At 36.8% G+C, this 19024-nt stretch overlaps 2 protein-coding genes across 18 annotated transcripts; both read left to right on the top strand.

The window, feature by feature from the left end:
• The first annotated feature begins 97 nt into the window (after positions 1–97).
• LOC113145284 (Fc receptor-like protein 5) lies at positions 98–2436 on the top strand. The gene is made up of 3 exons (XM_026331826.1): positions 98–364; positions 936–1262; positions 1421–2436. The coding sequence occupies exons 1-3, from the start codon at positions 331–333 to the stop codon at positions 1747–1749; spliced, it is 690 nt and encodes a 229-aa protein (XP_026187611.1). The 5' UTR covers positions 98–330; the 3' UTR covers positions 1750–2436.
• A 1350-nt stretch (positions 2437–3786) lies between these two features.
• Positions 3787–17678, top strand: LOC113145281 (membrane cofactor protein-like). Of its 17 annotated transcripts, XM_026331812.1 has the most exons (14): positions 3787–3944; positions 4473–4579; positions 4690–4878; positions 5086–5185; positions 5389–5462; positions 5555–5740; positions 5864–6040; positions 6707–6883; positions 8127–8204; positions 8943–8984; positions 9344–9416; positions 10872–10932; positions 11254–11290; positions 11361–12298. In XM_026331812.1, the coding sequence occupies exons 2-13, from the start codon at positions 4525–4527 to the stop codon at positions 11254–11256; spliced, it is 1215 nt and encodes a 404-aa protein (XP_026187597.1). In that variant the 5' UTR covers positions 3787–3944; positions 4473–4524; the 3' UTR covers positions 11257–11290; positions 11361–12298. The 17 variants fall into 17 exon arrangements, with proteins under 17 accessions (XP_026187597.1, XP_026187599.1, XP_026187598.1 ...); XM_026331814.1 differs by lacking the exons at positions 10872–10932; positions 11361–12298 and adding an exon at positions 17655–17678; XM_026331813.1 differs by lacking the exon at positions 10872–10932.
• Positions 17679–19024: the final 1346 nt, after the last annotated feature.

Below are 19024 nucleotides of genomic sequence, written 5' to 3'. Positions count from 1 at the left end.
AAAACCTTAGAGCCTTAGTTTTATATATATATGTATGTGTGTGTGTGTGTGTGTGTGTGTAGGGTGTGTGTGTGTGTGTGTGTATGTGTGTGTGTGTGTGTAAGGGGGCTTTAACAATAACCAAAAATAAATGTGGCAGTTATATATAACTATATATATGCAGTTTGTCCTTTGTGTGTTAATGGCATAACAATATAACAATATACAAAAGCTTTCATGTAACCCAGAGCGCACCTACAGGAAGCTACACTAACCACAGTCCACCTCTACAACTTCCTTAGCACTCCTCAAGGTTATGTATTTCATACTCTTCTTTTCTTTAACATCAACATGAAGACATTGTATCTGATTTTACTTTTTCATGGTGAGTTATTTGCAACTATGAATAATAATCTTTTTTATGACAAAAGAAGAATGTTCTGCAAATATCTCTTTCAGTTAAATGAAGCATAAATGTAATTTTACTCATAATCTAAACTTCATTAATAACTGGATAAAACCAGTGCTATGTTGGCATCATTAATATTCTTCTGTAATTGAACACTGGTGTACTTAAGCAATGTAAACATATACATAAATATAAAGTGGATAGTTAAAGTGCATGGTTGTTGGATAAGGGTACGTGAACCCTTTTTATGTTAAATTCTTTTATGCTGCTCTGTTACCTGGTATGTAAAAAGAATCATTCAACAATGAAAATAGTTTTACAAATTTTCACATTTTTTTTAACTACATTTGATATTTGTTAGATTTTTTTATTTATTAAATTTGGTACATGCAAAAAATGAAAAGAATGTTTTTGCAGTAGTTGTTTTTCCACATTGGTTATTTCACAGTTGTAGGCTGGGGACACCAACTCATGCAAAATGACATTAAATTAGATACAATTAAATTGAAAGCTTAGGGGAACTTTCTGACTAGACTCTGTCTTTCAGCAAGTCTTCAGCTCCAGTGTGATAAAAGACAGATCACTGCACATATTGGAGGTGAATTCATTATTATCTGCAATTATGACGCAAACCGATATCGGTTCAGTAAAAAGTACTGGTGCCGAGGGGACTCCAGAGACACCTGTCAGATTTTAGTAGACTCAGACCATGTTGGCACAACTGGACGCAGATCTCGTATAACAGATGCAGGAAGAAGAGGGCTGTTTGTGAAAGTCACAGATCTTCAGTTTACTGACAGTGGAAATTATTGGATTGGGATTGACAAAATATATGCTGACATCATGACTTCAGTTAACGTTGTTATCACTGAAGGTAAGAATAAAACAGAGCATTTTGATGATTAGCTTGGAAAATGTACACCAGCACGATTGCTGGGACAATATCAGTAAAATACATCCAAGTTGCATTTGGACATATATTTCTTTATTATGTCACATGATTTAAATATATTGCTTGTTTCTTTGTACCAGTTCCAGTATCTAAACCCAGACTTTGGCCCTTAAGCTCTTTGGTGGACAGGCAGACCTGCTGGGGGCAGCCAGTGACTGTGCGCTGCGGTTGTGCAAGGGGAACTGGCATTCGTTATGCTTGGTATCAGCACACTCATCACAAGGACTTCCTGCTTCAGCAGTCTTCAGATTTGGGCCTACACTGTGGCACAGTGGAAAATAACAGTGATTATTACTGTATTGCCAGTAATGACATAAGCAGCCAGGGGAGTGATTTCCTGTCTGTACACGTTCTGATGCCTGCAGACAACAGCTGTATATATGTTGTTAATATGCAGGGTAAGATCTGATGTGATATGTCGTGGAAATTGTTTTAGTTTGAGAGTTGCTAATTCTCAGAAACAAACACAAGTGTGATGAATCATCTCAGGTTTAATCACGGGCGCCCAGAGAGAAGTCTTTACAAAATTCTCTGTCTTTCTCTTCCAGAATCAGGGTTATATAGCTTGACAAAAAAGGGTGAAGTCATATTGGAAAAGACCTCACATATTTGTCACGTGCCTTCTACCTTCAGGCCTCTACCAGCACCAAACAAATTGTTGGCAGTGATTTACAGGCCTCTAAAACACTAAAAACATTGATTCTTTAGGCCAACACATCTTTGACCACCTGTTCCAATTCTGTGCATTCTTACTGATATTCCTGTGCATAGTTCTTAGATGTACAAAAGTGATGCCCAAGAAAAATGCCAAGAATAAGAGAAAGAAAAGGCAGGCTTATTCTCAAAGAATGCACCATTTGGCTCACTGACCAGCATTATGCAATGGCAGTTCTTTGGAAGTTGTATCAGCTTCAGTGATACTGGTTTTATTGGTTTCCTGGCATTAGTATGGGTTGTAATATACACCAGGGTGTCTTCATTCAGCATTCATCAACACTTCATTGTTTATTTCCAATGATTGCTTCATACACACACAAGTCATCTCAGACCATTGCTTGTTTTAGTGTATTAGGCTTTCCCATTCAGGTGAAAAAAAAAGGGGATGATCTGTCACCACTTTTGCTGAAATGTGTACTGTAAAATCTTTGTTATAAAAGTGTATACAAATTTTTAATTAAATATTTTTAATAAAGTGAAATAACAACAGAACCTTTTTACAACCATCTGGGATTGATGACCATGAATAATGACAAAGTGGAAACAAGGCAGGAACATACTGACAATGTGAATTTACATTTATCATATCAATCAAATGCAGTTAGCCAGAGTGGTTGTTGGATGTGGAACAAAGGTACTTTCATCAGAACGCTAGTAACTCACCCACATGTTTCAACACTAATTGCTTTCACAAACACTGAGTAACAATGAGAGCTTTTTGTTTGATGGAAATCTATTGTCCTAACTGGTCCTATGGACTATAAAAAAAGTTACAGTATACTTGGATTCAAAGTTTAGGACGATTATAAAGCTGAACTCTTTTATCTACCAGAATTCATAGGTGTCCATTATGGTCTTAGAAATTAGCTTTTGCTGTCCATCTATTTTGCCTTGTGGGTTTGTGTCAAAAAATATTTACATCTGTTAAGGTAAATTCAAGTTTCAGTGTTAATATATTTAAATAAAACTTTTCATACTGAAATTATTTTTTAATACTTAGAAGGAAAATGAAAAGTTTTTCTTTGTTTTTCATCATACATTCTAAAAAGTCTCTGTACTCAGTCCACTTCCTCATATTCACCCATGTGAAGTCATGAAATCATGGCAAACATGAACAGCCATGTGTGGTAAATTCTGATCATTTGATTACTAGAACTATTCCCTAACCAGTTACAAGTAAAGTACAAACTGTAGCAACGTATTTGTAGAGTTGCCAGCATTATCATTTAAATACTATTTCTTCAACATAGCTTAGATCAGGGGTGCCCAATATGTCGATCGCAAAGCTAGTGCGGGTAGATCACATGGCATTAAAAAAAATAGACATCAGCCTATCACCCATCCTCACTATTACATTTGTCACTTGATTGACATACAGGGCAGGGCTGCGAATCTCTAGCAAGCTACCGAGTTGCCTAGTTAGTCTTCAATGTATTTATTTATGGGGTCATGCAGTTATGCACGGTACACCAACATATATTGTACATGTAAATAATACTCAATATATTTATAAATAAATATGTTTTACATTTTTATAGTATGTAGATCATTTTGACTTGGTCATTTTATAAGTAGCTTGCAAGCTGAAAAAGTGTGGGCACCCCTGGCTTAGATCAAGCTCTCTAGATGTTTTGCGTATGCCCAAATTACATGTTGTGTTCTTTTAACTGAAGCTGACCTTTGTTTGAGGACACGTAAACGTCACTGCCTGTAAGGCCACGCCCATACAGGAAACGACATCGCCCTGAGAAGGAAAGACCATTTTGTATTGAGAAAGAAGGAAATACCACAGCGGTTGTTCACATTTAAGGTGGGAACTTTAGGCTGTATCTTTATAAAAACCGTACCAGTGCGATTAACAACACAGAACAGCGATACCACACTTAGGTGAGTAAAACGGAGTATTGTTAACGAACCATCAGCTGAGGTTTGACTAGCCAGATCTGATACAGTTTGTTGAATTTATAATGCCTTGATTGTTACATTCACACGATCACATAAACGTAGGTTAACGCATTTTCTCCACCTCTGAGCATCCGTAGGTAATTTCAGAGTAATGCTACATAACTGCTTAGATTAAAGTCGGGCCTTGGACATGAGCTTTAGCTCTAGCTAACGTTAGCCAACGTGACGCATTACTGCTGTGTTTTGGACGGAGGGCGTGGCCAAATATCCGGGACATGATATTTTTAAGGGCAAAAATGTCGCTTTTTTTTCTTACCATCTTTGTGCTAATCTATGGCTAATTTCCAGGTCGAAGCTGTCACATTAAATGAATGTTTTTTTTAGACAACAAACTTAGAGCCAAAGTGGTAAAGCACCGTTACAGGGCGGTTATCCGGTGAGCACACAGTATTGATCCGTGTTTTTGTCTGAAGTAACGCTAGAGTAACCAACAGGAATGCTATATTTTAGTTTCTTCACAGAACAGGCTCATTAGCTTCAGTCAGACTTGGCATATCCTGTCATGGGGGTCACCTCCTTCCTTCTGCTGAGCAGTCTTGGCCTCGCCATGGTTCAAGGTGAGGTGAAGTATGGGCAAGGTTTAGTGTGATTAGAAGCTGGTGTTTTATCTGGGATTAACTTTTCCTCATCTCTTGTTCTCTCTCTTTTTTTTAAATTATTATTATAGCTCAAAACTGTCCCAAACCTGTGCCAGGAAACAACATGAACCTGAGGGGCAATGACATTTTAAAGGACACATTCGAAAATGGTGCCAAAGTTAATTTTGCCTGTAGTTCTGGTTTCACTCCTGGAGGAGGGTCTCCAAGCATTACTTGTACTAATGGCATATGGAGTCCGGTGACACTGATTTGTCAAAGTGAATATCAGCACTTGATCTTTACTTAAAAATTACTAATAGCAGCAATATTTCATAACTCTAAAATAAAATAACATCTTAAGAACATAAAAATACTTTTTCTTATATGAGTGACTCATAATATAGAGCATGTGCATGGTGTTATCCAGTGACCCCCCCCCCCCCCCAAGGGATACATTTCATCCTTAAGAGGTTTTTCTTTTTCAGAGAAAACCTGTGGTTCTGCTGGGGAAGTAACTAATGGAAATATTGAATATGTTCCTGATAATGAGTTTGGAGGTAAAGCTGTGGTCAAATGCAACACTGGGTTAGTAATAAACTCATAAAACTAATGTGTCATGTTCACAGCATTAGGTCTTACAGAAATTGTGTTTTAACTTTTAAATGTTAGCACTTTTCCTGATTACAGAACAATGTATTCCAATCAAATGGCTGTTCAGTAAGGTCATCATGTATAGTGTTAGGGCTGAAATTTGTTGTCTAAAGTCAAATATTTTTTTGTCTAAATAGTTTCATCTCAGTTGGTGGAATTGAAATGAATTGTGAAGACCAAGGGTGGACGGGCAGGTTACCTGTATGTGAAGGTTGGTGATCTCTGTATGTTAATATAAGGCACATGATTAAAGACAAACTCGGTATCTATTTGTGTTCTAATACATGTCATTTTATTACACAGTTCAAACTTGTCTGCCACCATCACAAATTGAAAATGGCGGTTATCAACCAGAAAGGGAGATTTATAGATATTTAGAGAATATTGTGTACAGTTGTCGTACACCAGATTATACGCTCGTTGGAGAAAATTCAAGAACATGTTCAAGCGATGGAACATTCAAGCCTGATCCTCCAACATGTGCCAAAAGTAAATGTTTACTTTTTTTTTCTTTTTTTTTTTACACCTTTCTCAATGTTGACTGATACTCTCGCATATTGTGAAGAATGTGATGTTTTGTTAACTTCAATTTTCCAATTTCTTTGTCTGCAGTTGAATGTAAAGAACCTGTTGTTGAAAATGGTGAGTGGATTTCAGGTGCTCGACCCCCTTATAGGCCCAAGTCTACAGTGGTACTGCAGTGCACCTCTGGATACACTATGAAAGGACAAGCTACCCAGACTTGTGACATTAGGGGTGAATGGTCACCTGGACTTCCAAAATGTGAAAGTAAGTCGTAAATGAAAATTACTACTTGGCATTGGTCTTATAAAGAAAAGTCATCATGCTATGTTTGAATGTGATTTATTTATTTTTTTAAATGACATTGCTATGATTATTCAGATTGTCTTATTTAATTTGGGGCTGTGAATCGATTTAAAATATTTAATTGCATGATTGTCATGAGTTAACTCATGATTAGTCGCGACTTAATCGCACATTTTTATCTGTTCTAAATGTACCTTAAATTAATGCTTTTCAGGTTTTTAGTACAATAATCAACATGGGCATGGACAAACGTGGATGCTTTAGGCAAATTTATGTTTATTATTAGTGAAACTACCCTGAACATTCAGCTTAAACAACATATACATTTTTCGAAGATCGTAGATATGTTTTTCATAGAACTTTTTCATGTCTAAACACATGGGGGAAGAAAAAACACAAGTTCCCATTATTTTTCTTTCTGATGGAGTTGCTCAAACAGACAAGCCAACTTAATTCACATCAACAATAAACAGACTTTTGTCTTGTCGACAGAACATCAGACATCGTTTTGTAAATTAATCTCTGACTGATGAATCTCTGACTGATACTCTCGCATATTGTGGAGAATGTGATGTTGGACAGTGTGATGTTGTGTTAACTTCAATTTTCCAATTTCTTTGTCTGCAGTTGAATGTAAAGAACCTGTTGTTGAAAATGGTCAGAGGGAGTCAGGTGCTCAACCCCCTTATAGGCCCAAGTCTACAGTGGTACTGCAGTGCACCTCTGGATACACTATGAAAGGACAAGCTACCCAGACTTGTGACATTAGGGGTGAATGGTCACCTGGACTTCCAAAATGTGAAAGTAAGTCGTAAATGAAAATTACTACTTGGCATTGGTCTTATAAAGAAAAGTCATCATGCTATGTTTGAATGTGATTTATTTATTTTTTTTAAATGACATTGCTATGATTATTCAGATTGTCTTATTTAATTTGGGGCTGTCAATCGATTTAAAATATTTAATTGCATGATTGTCATGAGTTAACTCATGATTAGTCGCGACTTAATCGCACATTTTTATCTGTTCTAAATGTACCTTAAATTAATGCTTTTCAGGTTTTTAGTACAATAATCAACATGGGCATGGACAAACTTGGATGCTTTACGCAAATTTATGTTTATTATTAGTGAAACTACCCTGAACATTCAGCTTAAAGAACATATACATGTTTCGAAGATCGTAGATATGTTTTTCATAGAACTTTTTCATGTCTAAACACATGGGGGAGGAAAAAACACAAGTTCCCATTATTTTTCTTTCTGATGGAGTTGCTCAAACAGACAAGCCAACTTAATTCACATCAACAATAAACAGACTTTTGTCTTGTCGACAGAACATCAGACATCGTTTTGTGAATGAATTTAGCCTTCAGAAGACCTTTTTCTCCATTTCTCTTTGCTGCTGCACTCTTTACTGTCTGTTGTTGCAATTTAAAACAGACAGGAAATGCACGCTGCATTAGTCACGTGTTAATAAAATTTGTTTTGTTAAAATGAATTTGTACTGATGGGTTATTAATCCATTAATTTTGACAGCCCTAATATACTTATGAATATGGTGTTCCACAAATAGGGGGGTTTAAGGCATTTTAATGTATTTCATGCAGTATGTTTTATGTTGTTTTTACTTGCCTTTAAGGTGACCTTGAGACTTTGAAAGGCGCCATGAAATAAAATTTATTATTATTACTATTAAAATAAGCCAGGTATATAAACATTGCCTTTGAAATGAAGGCCTGGTCACATAATATAGAGCAAAACAGTCTGGTACATTTAATGTAGCATACAGCTACTAGTTTTCAATGTGAAATGTCCACATGAATTGTTTATAGAAACTGCAAACATGAAAAGATATGGAAGTTACTGTAACAGTACAGATAATTACTCCTCTGTTTCAAAGACTGTGTGTATGTCAACTAGCTTCCACATCATCTTAATTATTCTTTGGTAATATAATTCATCTGAATATCTTTAAGGATGTGTTCTCAATACATCTACAGTATTAGTAACGCTGGCCTAATCCCCCATTTTTTTTTTTATATCAGAGTCAACTATGACTAAACCTACCACCACCACCACTACTACTACCACTACTACCACCTCCTCCACAAAGACACCAACAGGTAGAGTCAATGTTAATTCTTACAAACAACTGTCTGACAGTGTAAACACCTGATCAAATACTGCTTTTTACAGTGCCAGAGACATACAGAAAGAATTATACAGTCTTAAAGCTCCTCAGTATACCTTGGTTCTAATTTCTGTCATTGTACTGTTTGTGTTATGACCACTGAATAATTCTAGTGATACTATACTACATTTTTATACGTATAAACGCATCTTTTATAATTTCTGCTCATATTACTTATTTTTCCTCTCCACTGTCGCCAAGTGCTTGCTCATAAGGGAATTGTTGGGTTTTTAGTTTTAGTTTTTGTAAAGTGCCTTGAGATGATTTGTATTGTGATTTGGCGCTATACAAATAAAATTGAATTGAATTGAATTGAATTGAATTACTTACTCTAAAGTAATAGAGATAGGCCTATGAAGTAGCTGTTTAAATCCGTGACCAGGACTGATTAATCTATTACTGCATATTCTATGATTTACTGCATGAATATGTGTACAGTGGTGCACCAAAATGGTACATTTAATTTGGCATACCATGGCAAGTTTATAACATAAAACAGCTGCATATATTGGCAATATAAACCGCAAGTCACTGAAAAGATGGAAATTAAGTTTCTCATTTCTCCTCTGTTTTAAAGCTGCTCCCTGGCCAAGTGTCATACCTGGTAGCTCAAGGGTCATCTTTAGATTAATTGCTATCCTGTCGTCTTTCTTTTTTTTTTTTTTTTAAGGTACTGGAAATCAGCTGTCAACTATAGTAGGTGCTGTTGTGGGTAAGTTAGTTTCATTCCTTAACAGTCGAACAAGAATGTTTTTTGTTTAAATAAGATCATGGTGCTGTCACAGAATGACATGATCATAATAGAGGCTGGAGTTCTTGAGAGGTCATTTTGTTCTTATTTGGATCAACAGATAAAAACAAAGTCACACATCTAGTCACTAAAGCATACCCATGTAATGGTGGATGTTTCAGTTTGTCACATTTTGGGATTTACGAGTCTAGCCTTTATATTTTAATTTCAGACAATTAAATGGCAGTACGGTTGTTGATTTCATGGCCATCTTTTTAAGAGTGTGTGCATTTTGCTTCATGAGATTCAGAAATCTTCATTTCTTTTTCTCATCCGCATAGCTATCATTTTAATTATTGCCATCTGCATTGGTTGTGGCTGGTACTTTGGATTCTGGAAAAAGAAACAAACAGGGTAAAATGTTTTTTTGTTTTTTTTCCATGTAGACTAACCACTGCAATGGGTTTATTTCTATAAATTTTGTCCTGCAATGAATTTTTTTAATCAGCTTCCAGATCAATGTTAACAGCCCTTCATCTGTCCTGGCTCCTCTATTTTTTTTGTTTGTCTCAGTGCTTCCATATTTAGTGAGCTTTTTCAGGCTGGCTGAGCTTCCTCTCTGTGTTGTCATGTTGCATGTTAAAGGTACATTAAGTTGGCTTTCTTTCCAGCTGCTGGATGGTCCACTGAGACTCAAACTCGTACCATAAGCTGCTTCTAACCACTCTTTGTCGGACAATGTGAGCTTAGGAAGCCACGATGCTCACATTAACTGATTTTTCTTTTCATTTTCTGGCCAGCATCTTTGGGTCAACTGTATTCCCAATTTTAAATCTGCAGTTTGTGGCAGTGTTGAATTAATTTGTTTTCTTAGTGTGACGCAATAATGAGGAGCTATAGGTCACCTTGGAGAATGAGTTATGTCCCAAGTACCTGATGCTGGTACAATACTAATAATAATGTAATGTTGACAAAGACATTAATCTGTGCTATATAAATGCACCATATAGGTGATAAAGCATGTTTAAGTATTAACAATTAGGTATGCACTAGCTAGCTTTACTCTTTGTATACCTGGCTCCGTGGCTGAAAAAATCAGCCCAAGCATTGTTCAGTGTATTTTCCTTTCCTTCAGCACCACTGAACTTTTACCTGTGCAAGATAGTAGTAGTACTAGAACTGTTTGTCAACAAGCAGTATCCTTGCTGCAAAAGAATTAATTGTGTGCAGAACACACCTTTCTGTATAAGAATGTGTCTTCCAAATCATTAAAAATTCTGCTCAGACAACTTCTTTCAAAGATGTGAAACTTAAATATGCATCAAGCTTCATAAATCAATTAGGCCCACAAGATTATCTAGCAATGAAATATGACAACAGAGTGTTTGGTGGCATTGTAGGGTCTTCACATTTTACTACAAGTAAAAAGTGTAAAGACCCAACATACTGTGTGAAGCTTCTTTACATCTTTTTTTCCTTCTGTCAGTAATGTAATCATTTTGTATACAAAACCACGAGTCATGAATATAAAGTCTATTGGAGTGAGGACATATTGACAAAGTGAGGTCATTTTGGCAGGTCCTCACTTTTTCAGACTCCCCTTTGAGGGTTAACACTTGGTTTTAGGGTTAAGATTTAATGCAGGTTTTGATTAGGGTTAGGCATTTAGTTCTGATGATTAAGGTGCTAGAGAATGCATTATGTCAATGAGTGTCCTCACAAAGGTAGAAGTGCGTATGTGTGGTGTAGAATGGTGGTCAGTAGTGAAGATAGTGTTTCTCTGGTTTTCTTTAATCTCTGAGCTCCCAGTCTGGCTGCTTGTCTGTCAAACCAAAGCGTTAATGTTAACCAGTCATCATTGGATTGCAGCACTCGGAAAGGCTATCGTGACTCTCAGACCTCAAAAGATGGGGAGACAGTAGCACTCTCGGTAAGATGGACCACTAAGACAACTTAAAATTAATAATGCCAAATGGAGAGAGAATGAGAGAATGATGTGATGAGCAAGAACAATGAAAGAATTAGGCAGGCGCTTGGATATTTTTCATATTGCATGTACATCATATGCTATATCAGTGTCCAAGATATTTTCCTTCCTTTTCCATGTTATTCTGGGCTGCTAACTGACCTGCTGCCCTAATATTTTTTGTTCTTTCACAGGCCTCGATGGGTTTTATTCTTTTGTTTTATTTACAAGCAGTCTAAAAAATGTCTCTCTAACCTTACTTTTCTTTGCTTCTTTTTTCTGTAGTGAGCCTGGTGGTTGTGTTGATCCAAAATTACTGAAGGTAAAGCCCAGTGATTCTGAGGACTAATCAATAGGACTAGTCTGTGAATGTATTTGTTCCCTCTGTTCAGGCTTATGAAGACCCTGGACGATGAGTTCCTGAATGCTGGTCTGAGTTTCAAAAACCTCAGAAAAGTGATCTCAATCCTGTGCTCTGATCTTTGAAAGTCAGCTTTTCTCATTCACCTTTAGTGTTGCTTGGGCTGTCTTGCTTTAGATCACATTTTGTTCCTTCTGTAATTGTAAAGGAATGAGATTTCAAATTTATCAAAGAGGTTGGACTCGATGATTTTTATACATTTGCACTATTAGCTCAGCCTGGCAGGTATATCAATGACTTAACATCAATAAAAAAAAATAAATGGCTGGCCTTCAGTACTGCAGTTAGTATTGAATTGTTTTTGATTAATTCTTCAAAACACTGGATTTTAACTTCTATCACATATTACACCATTTTTGTGACTGAAATGAGAATGGTTATTGACTCCAGGAAAATCTGATAGATAAATGCAAGTTTAGACCTTCAATCTTGGAACTTCAATGTGTAGTATTATACAGAACCATGGGATCTGTGAAACAAGCCCAGACATAGTGCCTAAAATGAAAGAATTTTTCATATAGCAAAGTTAGTGTTTTAGCCCGTTGTGTGTTTGCTTATGTAATGTTAAGGTCATTGTTAATAATAATTAAAGGTTCATTATGGCCTAACTTTATTTATATTAAAAAATTGGTAGTGTTTAATGTTGGCACATTTATGTGCCCTGTAGCCTGATTGTTGCAGCTGTGTCTCAATGTCAGTTTTAGTTTGTTGATTTGCAGTTGATTTAGCTTTCATTTATTGACCCCACAGGGCCCTAAAGAAGATAAATATTTTGAGAGAATTGAGACATATACAGTATATTGTCTGTGCTTGCATAAGGTGAAAAATGTACAGATTGATCTCAACATCTTGTACTTTCTTTGCTTTTTTATCTTTATTTAATGAATTAAAATGTGTAATAATATATAATGGTTTGAGAAGAAAAACAATTCTTTTTGTACTGGCCCAACCTTCTATGACTTCCATGTTACGCCCTGACAAGGTCAACTTCCTTAACTCTGAAGTAACGCAGATTTCAAAGAGTGAGGTTATAACCACAAAGATTACAAAGTTTATTTGCAGCACTGAAATTTTTAGGGTGGTGCAGTTACTTGCAGTTTTTCCTCACAGCAGAAAAAGGTCCAGGTTTGAATCCTGTTCAACTCCAGGGTCTTTTTTTGTGAAGGTTGTGTGTTCTCCCCCCTCTGGGTACTCCAGCTTCCTCCCACAGTCCACACATGCAGAGTGGCATTGTGTGTGTGTGTGTGTGAAATTTCAGCATGTAACAGTGAAATGATTCCTCCTCATACAGCGTCTCGTATAATTTTACTTGTGGAAATGTTATAATTCTATATATGAGTATAAAAAACTGACAGAATTCCATTTTGAGCTCAACTAAGGTGAGCTGCTGCTGTATGTTTTAAGTTTAAAATTTAGAAAGTATGCCTTAGTGTAGTATGTTTTAGCAGGGGACACCAGGGATTGCTGTAACATGGGTCAGTTGTAGCACTTACAATTGCTCTAATCAAGTTGTAAGTTTAGTCCTTAGACCACATGTGAAGTAGAAGTGGCTTGAGACAGAGACAGCAAAATTTGTGAGGGAAAACATAATTTTGAAGTAAGTCATTTGCTCAAATTATTTTTGTGATTACATAGCTTGCTTTGTAGTTGTAACATTTTCATACTCCAAGCTAAGTTTGAATGAATGGCCCAGGGTATGGGATCAATTGTAACATTTTGCTCCTTGTATTTGAGATTAAGCCATGCATTTTCTGTTTGTGTTGCTGAGGCATGTTCTAGGCCATTTAGCAGCAGGCATTAGCTAGTTTGTATAACAGTTTTAAAAGTTGGAGTTAGAAATGTCAAAAATGTTACAACATCACATATAGTATGACAAGGAAATTGTACTTTAGTATGAAAAATGCAGTTGATTTAGCTTACATTTGAATATTTTTATCAAAATAATTAACACTAACTCAAAGATTAAACTGCCACTTTATGTTGTATATTGACTAGCCAATTGTAAAATGAACTGCCATTTAAACAAAGAGGCAAAAAACTTCCAGAATTATTGTTGTAGCCTTGTTATTTCAATGTGCAAAACAAAATGCACTCAAGTATCTTAACTGTACTTATCTACTTTCTACTTATCTACTCTGGAATTTCCTCTATGTGATCAGTAACGTTTATTATCTTATTTAAATTCAGATTATAAAATTAGCGCACCCAACATCTTGTCATAAACATGTGACTTTTTGGCATGAAATAAGGACACTGAATATGCAGATACTTTTGCAAGTCTCAGAAGGGCTTAATTACTTTTTTCAAATTAGTTTAACACAATGCAGTAACCAAGCTGCAAAGCTACAAGTTGTCATTAAAAGTGAGTTTAAGAAACATGTCAACCAATTTCACATTTTCAAATTGTACCTCTACTTATTACAAAAAATATTACATCAGAATGAGCAGAGTATACAGTAAATACATAGTTTTACACACTTCATATCATAGTGAAAATATACATTTTAGGTAAAGAGGCCCACATACCTGAACAAAATATCTTTGTGGACAAGGTTTCATTCTGTACAAAGGAAGTTATGACACCACTGAATTACACCATACCCACGTTGTAAAACAAGAAAATCCAGTCACAGTCAACAGAAAGTACAATGTAGGGAGTACTGCAAAATATACAGACACATGGGCCATTTTTCTGTTCTACAGATTATTAAGCCACAAGAACTCAATGCAACAGGGGAATTATAAAAACCACAAAATTTAAAATTCAGTCACATGACTGCACCAGGATGTTCAGTAGATGGTTTTTTTTTTTTTTTTTTTTTTTTGGACCTGATGAGGTACGGTCAAGGATAAAGCTGTAAATGGATGTCATTTTGGAAAGAAATCAAGATTTATCTTTATTACAAGTTTGCATTGATAAAATCTGATCTCTTTGATCTTGATATTTTTATTCCTCCTAAATTCGACTTACTTTACATTTACATGCACAATGGCCGAGCACAGCAAAATGGCAGGGGCTGACCCTACTCAATAATGCTGCAGCTATGGATTATTTTTGGATTTGAGTATTCTACAGAATATTTCAGCGATTAATCGGGTAATCGGATAAAATTGACTTTTACATTCTTAAACATGTTTCCACAACTTAACATTCGATCTAGGCTATACCTAGTCATCCATATTTAGTCGCGACATTATACTACCACAAATACATACGTTTTAACTAGCACTGCTGTGTTAAAACGGTAAAGTTGTAAAGTTGTACAATGTAAGCTAAATCAAGCTAAATCTACTGCTTAATTCGCAGCCAAGCTAACATCAACTTTGACCTTACCATAGAATGCCGAGTAGAAGATAGACAATGACATCATCTTGTGTCGGCTCCGCTGGCCGAGTCACAACTTGGATGCTTTAGAAGCTATCTTATTTGGTACATTGCTTAACGTTACTTGCATTTTAACATGGATTATTAATTTAGTTCACTACTTAATGTTTCCAACTGGATCAACTGTTCAGATGTTGAAGCATTGACGAAGTGCTGTCGTCGTTCGCCAGTTCTACTTTACAATACACGCAAGTTTGAAATGATGGGCATTCTGCATTTTACGGACGGTTTCGCTCTCTGCCATAGTGCCAACTTTACTGAAATGCGTCGTGCGACAGTGTGGAACAATGATCCATAAGCGGAGCAGTTCCGACTACGCAAGTTACAGTAATTAAATTAATCCTCGAGGGAAAGAATTTGCTTATAAATTTAAGGTGTCTCTAGGACCACTCTCCTCCTCGCTGTCAGATGGAGGCTGACGAGGCATGCAGCGGGTCTGAAGTGAACCTGAGCAGGGTAGAATGCTTTTAGGAGAAAGTCCATAATTACTGACTCCTTGTGGGTCATACCATGGTGTATTTTGCACTGGATGCTGCAGAATTAGAAGAGGCTGGTGAGCTATGTACAAACCTCCCCATGTGAGCAGAGGAAAAAGTTGGTGTTTGCATAGTGCACTTTTAATGTATAGAGGTGATAGTGGTGCATGTAGGTGCCTATGCTCCCCTCATATCCGTAACGTTGACTTTCAGCATCAACAAAAGGATTTGTGCGGGAAGACTTTGAGTAAAACGGGGCTGCTGGGCGGCGTGAACAGCTTCCCTTCTTTAGTAAGCGTGTTAGTGCAGCTATCATCACACAAAAACGGGTTATAATGCTCACATTTCGCCAGTGTCCTGTTTTTGGAGGCATTCTCAGCACACCCCTCACTTTCATGGCCACTGGTTAGCGACATAAATGGATTCGAGTACTTAGTTTCCTGTACATAAATATCACAGGGATAGCCCGCGGAGGTCATACTGAGCTAGCTTGGCCGCGTATGCTAATACAGTTGTATTTGTAGTCACACGGCTTATTCTTTTCTTTTCTTCTTCTCTTTGTGCTCACCACTTTATTAAGTTAACATGTGAGGGTCCCTTCGTAGTCGCCAGTGTTAACCTTTCCTGCTTTGGTCTCGTGACAGTGGTCGGGGGACACAGGGGAGGTCCGCGCGGACTTCGAGGTGCTCGTCCTCCGGGGTTAACTCCCATCACCTGTTTGTTGGAGTAGTGAGGCACACAATAGATCGACACGACCTTCACTGAAGAGTTGTTGTGGTTTTATTGCCGTATTGCAATTAGTGATAACACTATACATTCCAGCCTGCAGCTGAACTAAAAAAAAAAAAAAAAAGCTCCAATCGCCACCTCAGTCCTCCGTGACATTCATCTGCTCGTCGTCTCTCTCTCACCGGGCGCGCGCATCGGCCACACACACACCCCGCACACAGAGTTCCCTATTCATCTCAGTGGTAACAGACAATTCTCAACAACACTACTGTATATAGAAATTACTTTCTGTGGCTCCCTGGCGAGTCAGCCGGCCTGCTGTTTAAAAAGGTGTTTATCACATAGTATTTCATATTGCATATAATCGGTCTCGTTAATATTGAGGTGTATTAAGGTGCCTATAGTATAACAGACAATCCCTGTACAGAGATACTATCATTCCATAATGGTAATTATATATATTACAGACTGTAGCGTATTAATAAAAGCAGCTTAAAATATTAAATATGTATTTACACAGCCTGATTCCAAAAACATGATACAGTGCTGTGAAAAAGTATTTGCTTCCTTCCTGGTTATTTATTTATTTATTGGGATATTTGTCAAATTTAAAATTCTGATCTTCAAACTATTTTTTTTTTTGTTTTTTTCCTGTGTCCAGTGGCTCAATGTTTGGTTTTACCCTTCCCTCTCTTGCGTACAGAGACAATAATTTTTGTAATCATGTGCAGGGTAGGTGAAGTGCTGTTGTAGGATACCTGCCACTGACACTGGCCTATTGTCTATTGTGTTTAATGAAATGTGGTTGTGTTTTCTTTTTTTCTGCTGTGTTTTGTACAACTTCTCTGCTGTCAAAAACGTATTTATAATGCTACATTTAAAAATAATTTTGATTAAAAAGACGAACATAATCCCAGCTAACCTAAATATAGCCCAACACTTTACATCTAGTCTCTGATGCTTAATGGAACCAGGGAATTGTGTGTGCAGACATGCTGTCGATCCAACTCAAACCCACCAATAGAAACTCTTCTGTTGCCTATCAGTGGTGTTCCCACCCACCATACAACAAAAACTTTCAGCTGTCAAAACTAACCACTCAGTGTGGTGTTGCTAATCCTCAATAGGCAATCAAGTTACTTATAACATACAGGTAGCAGACAAAGATGCAATGAAAGCATGTCAAAAACATGCAATAAAAGAGTAAAATTCTTTGCAAGTTTAAAATACATGCAAAATAAACCGAGCATAAATTAAAATGCACAGCACAAGCAGCAAAATTTACATTTACATTTATTTTTCTGATCGAACTATACAGTGACCCCTCATGCCCTATGGATGAAGGCATATCATCGTGGAAGAGACCGCTCCAATCAGGATAGGATTGTTTGATCTATTTTATACATGCCAAAGAGCATGACCGGATATAAAAAAAACTATGTACCATGCAGTGCCCCCCGTGTGTCTACATTTTTTTTATGCTTCTCTCATTTTTCAGGTTTTCCTTTAATTTGTCAACTACCTATATGTTTTAATTCAGTGAGTGAGAAGGAAGCTTCCAAGGCAGCACAACGACAAAAGCCATTAGTTAATTTTTAAAAACCTTTGCAGCACACTTGCTGTGCTAAATCCAGTTTCTGTACATTTATGTTATCTTCCACCTTCCCCATTATAGCTACCCTAAAGCACAACTAACACAGAGACTAAGCAACAGTGCCATCTTGTGGATTTCACAGACTGCAGAAGTATTTGGGTTGGCACAGTCATGCAGTGGTGGAATGTCATACAGTAAGTCAAAAAATGTATGCACTTACAGCACATACATTTTAAGGTACTTGTAATTAATGTTAATTAATGTTAATTTCATGCTTCTTTATATTTATACCATTACAGATGCAAATATTGTACATTTTACACAACTGCATTTCAATTACTTTGTAGATTAAGATGTAGAAAAACAATCTATTTTGGTAATGTATTGCAATGCAGACCATTTATATGCTTTTAGTCACATAATGTTGAACTTTTATTCTTATGTATAACGTAGGTTTACACTGTATAATGTAATGTAATGTAAATAACTTTTACTTATGTGAAGATTCCCAATACCTCTTTCTTCTACTGTAAATATTAATCTAGATCCTGGACTGATGGAAAACTAAATTCCTGGAGATGTAAGTACTGTTGCCATTGTGAGAGTAATATTGGTGGTTTGCTATTTAAAAGGGTAATATCAGAAGATTTCACTATAGTTGATCCACTCTGGTAAAAAAAAAAAGCTTAGTTGCAAAATCCTCCTCAAGGTAAGACGAGATCTGTCCTTCACTGTAACCGATTTCAAATGGTGCTAGAAACAAAAGCAGACTCTGAACACCAAAAGAAATCAGTCAACCTTGGAGAGAGGACAAAGAGCTTGAGCTGTCAAAACATCACTGCAGACTGCTGTTTTGTGGCCCACTGAATAGGGATTGACTCCTTCCAGATGAAGCCTGCCTGTTGTTGGTCAGTGAAATACACTTCCCGCCCCAAGAACACTGATTTCAAATGGTGCTAGATAGATGACAATACTCTAAGCCACCATCTGAAACCAGCTTCCAAGGGGGGCACATCTGACAAAAGACATGTTTCTGTGGTGCAAAGCACTGTTGAGTCATGGAAACTGTGGAAAATAATTGGTAAAATAGCACTAGCTAACAAGAAGTTATTCTCCATTAGAACAGATGTGGTACAAGCAGGATTCCCTGTAAGGGATTCAGAAAACATTTTAAATGTTGAAATGCTGCAGCAGATACACATGTAGCTTGATATCCACACGCACTGTAATTAAACCTATGAGAGATACTGTTGATGTGAATTAGTTACTGATGTGACAGTATCCTCTCACCCCAACTGGTCGAGGCAGATGGCCGTCCAAACTGAGCCCGGTTCTGCTGGAGGTTTTTTCTTCCGTTAAAGGGAGTTTTTCCTCTCCACTGTCGCCAAGTGCTTGCTCATAAGGGATTTGTTGGGTTTTGAGATGATTTGTGTTGTGATTTGGCGCTATAC

The sequence above is a fragment of the Mastacembelus armatus genome, chromosome 7 (genome assembly GCF_900324485.2).
Source record: "Mastacembelus armatus chromosome 7, fMasArm1.2, whole genome shotgun sequence".
NCBI classification, from domain to species: domain Eukaryota; kingdom Metazoa; phylum Chordata; class Actinopteri; order Synbranchiformes; family Mastacembelidae; genus Mastacembelus; species Mastacembelus armatus.
Note: the sequence above shows the minus strand (reverse complement) of the source record. Positions and strands in the feature narration are given on the sequence as shown.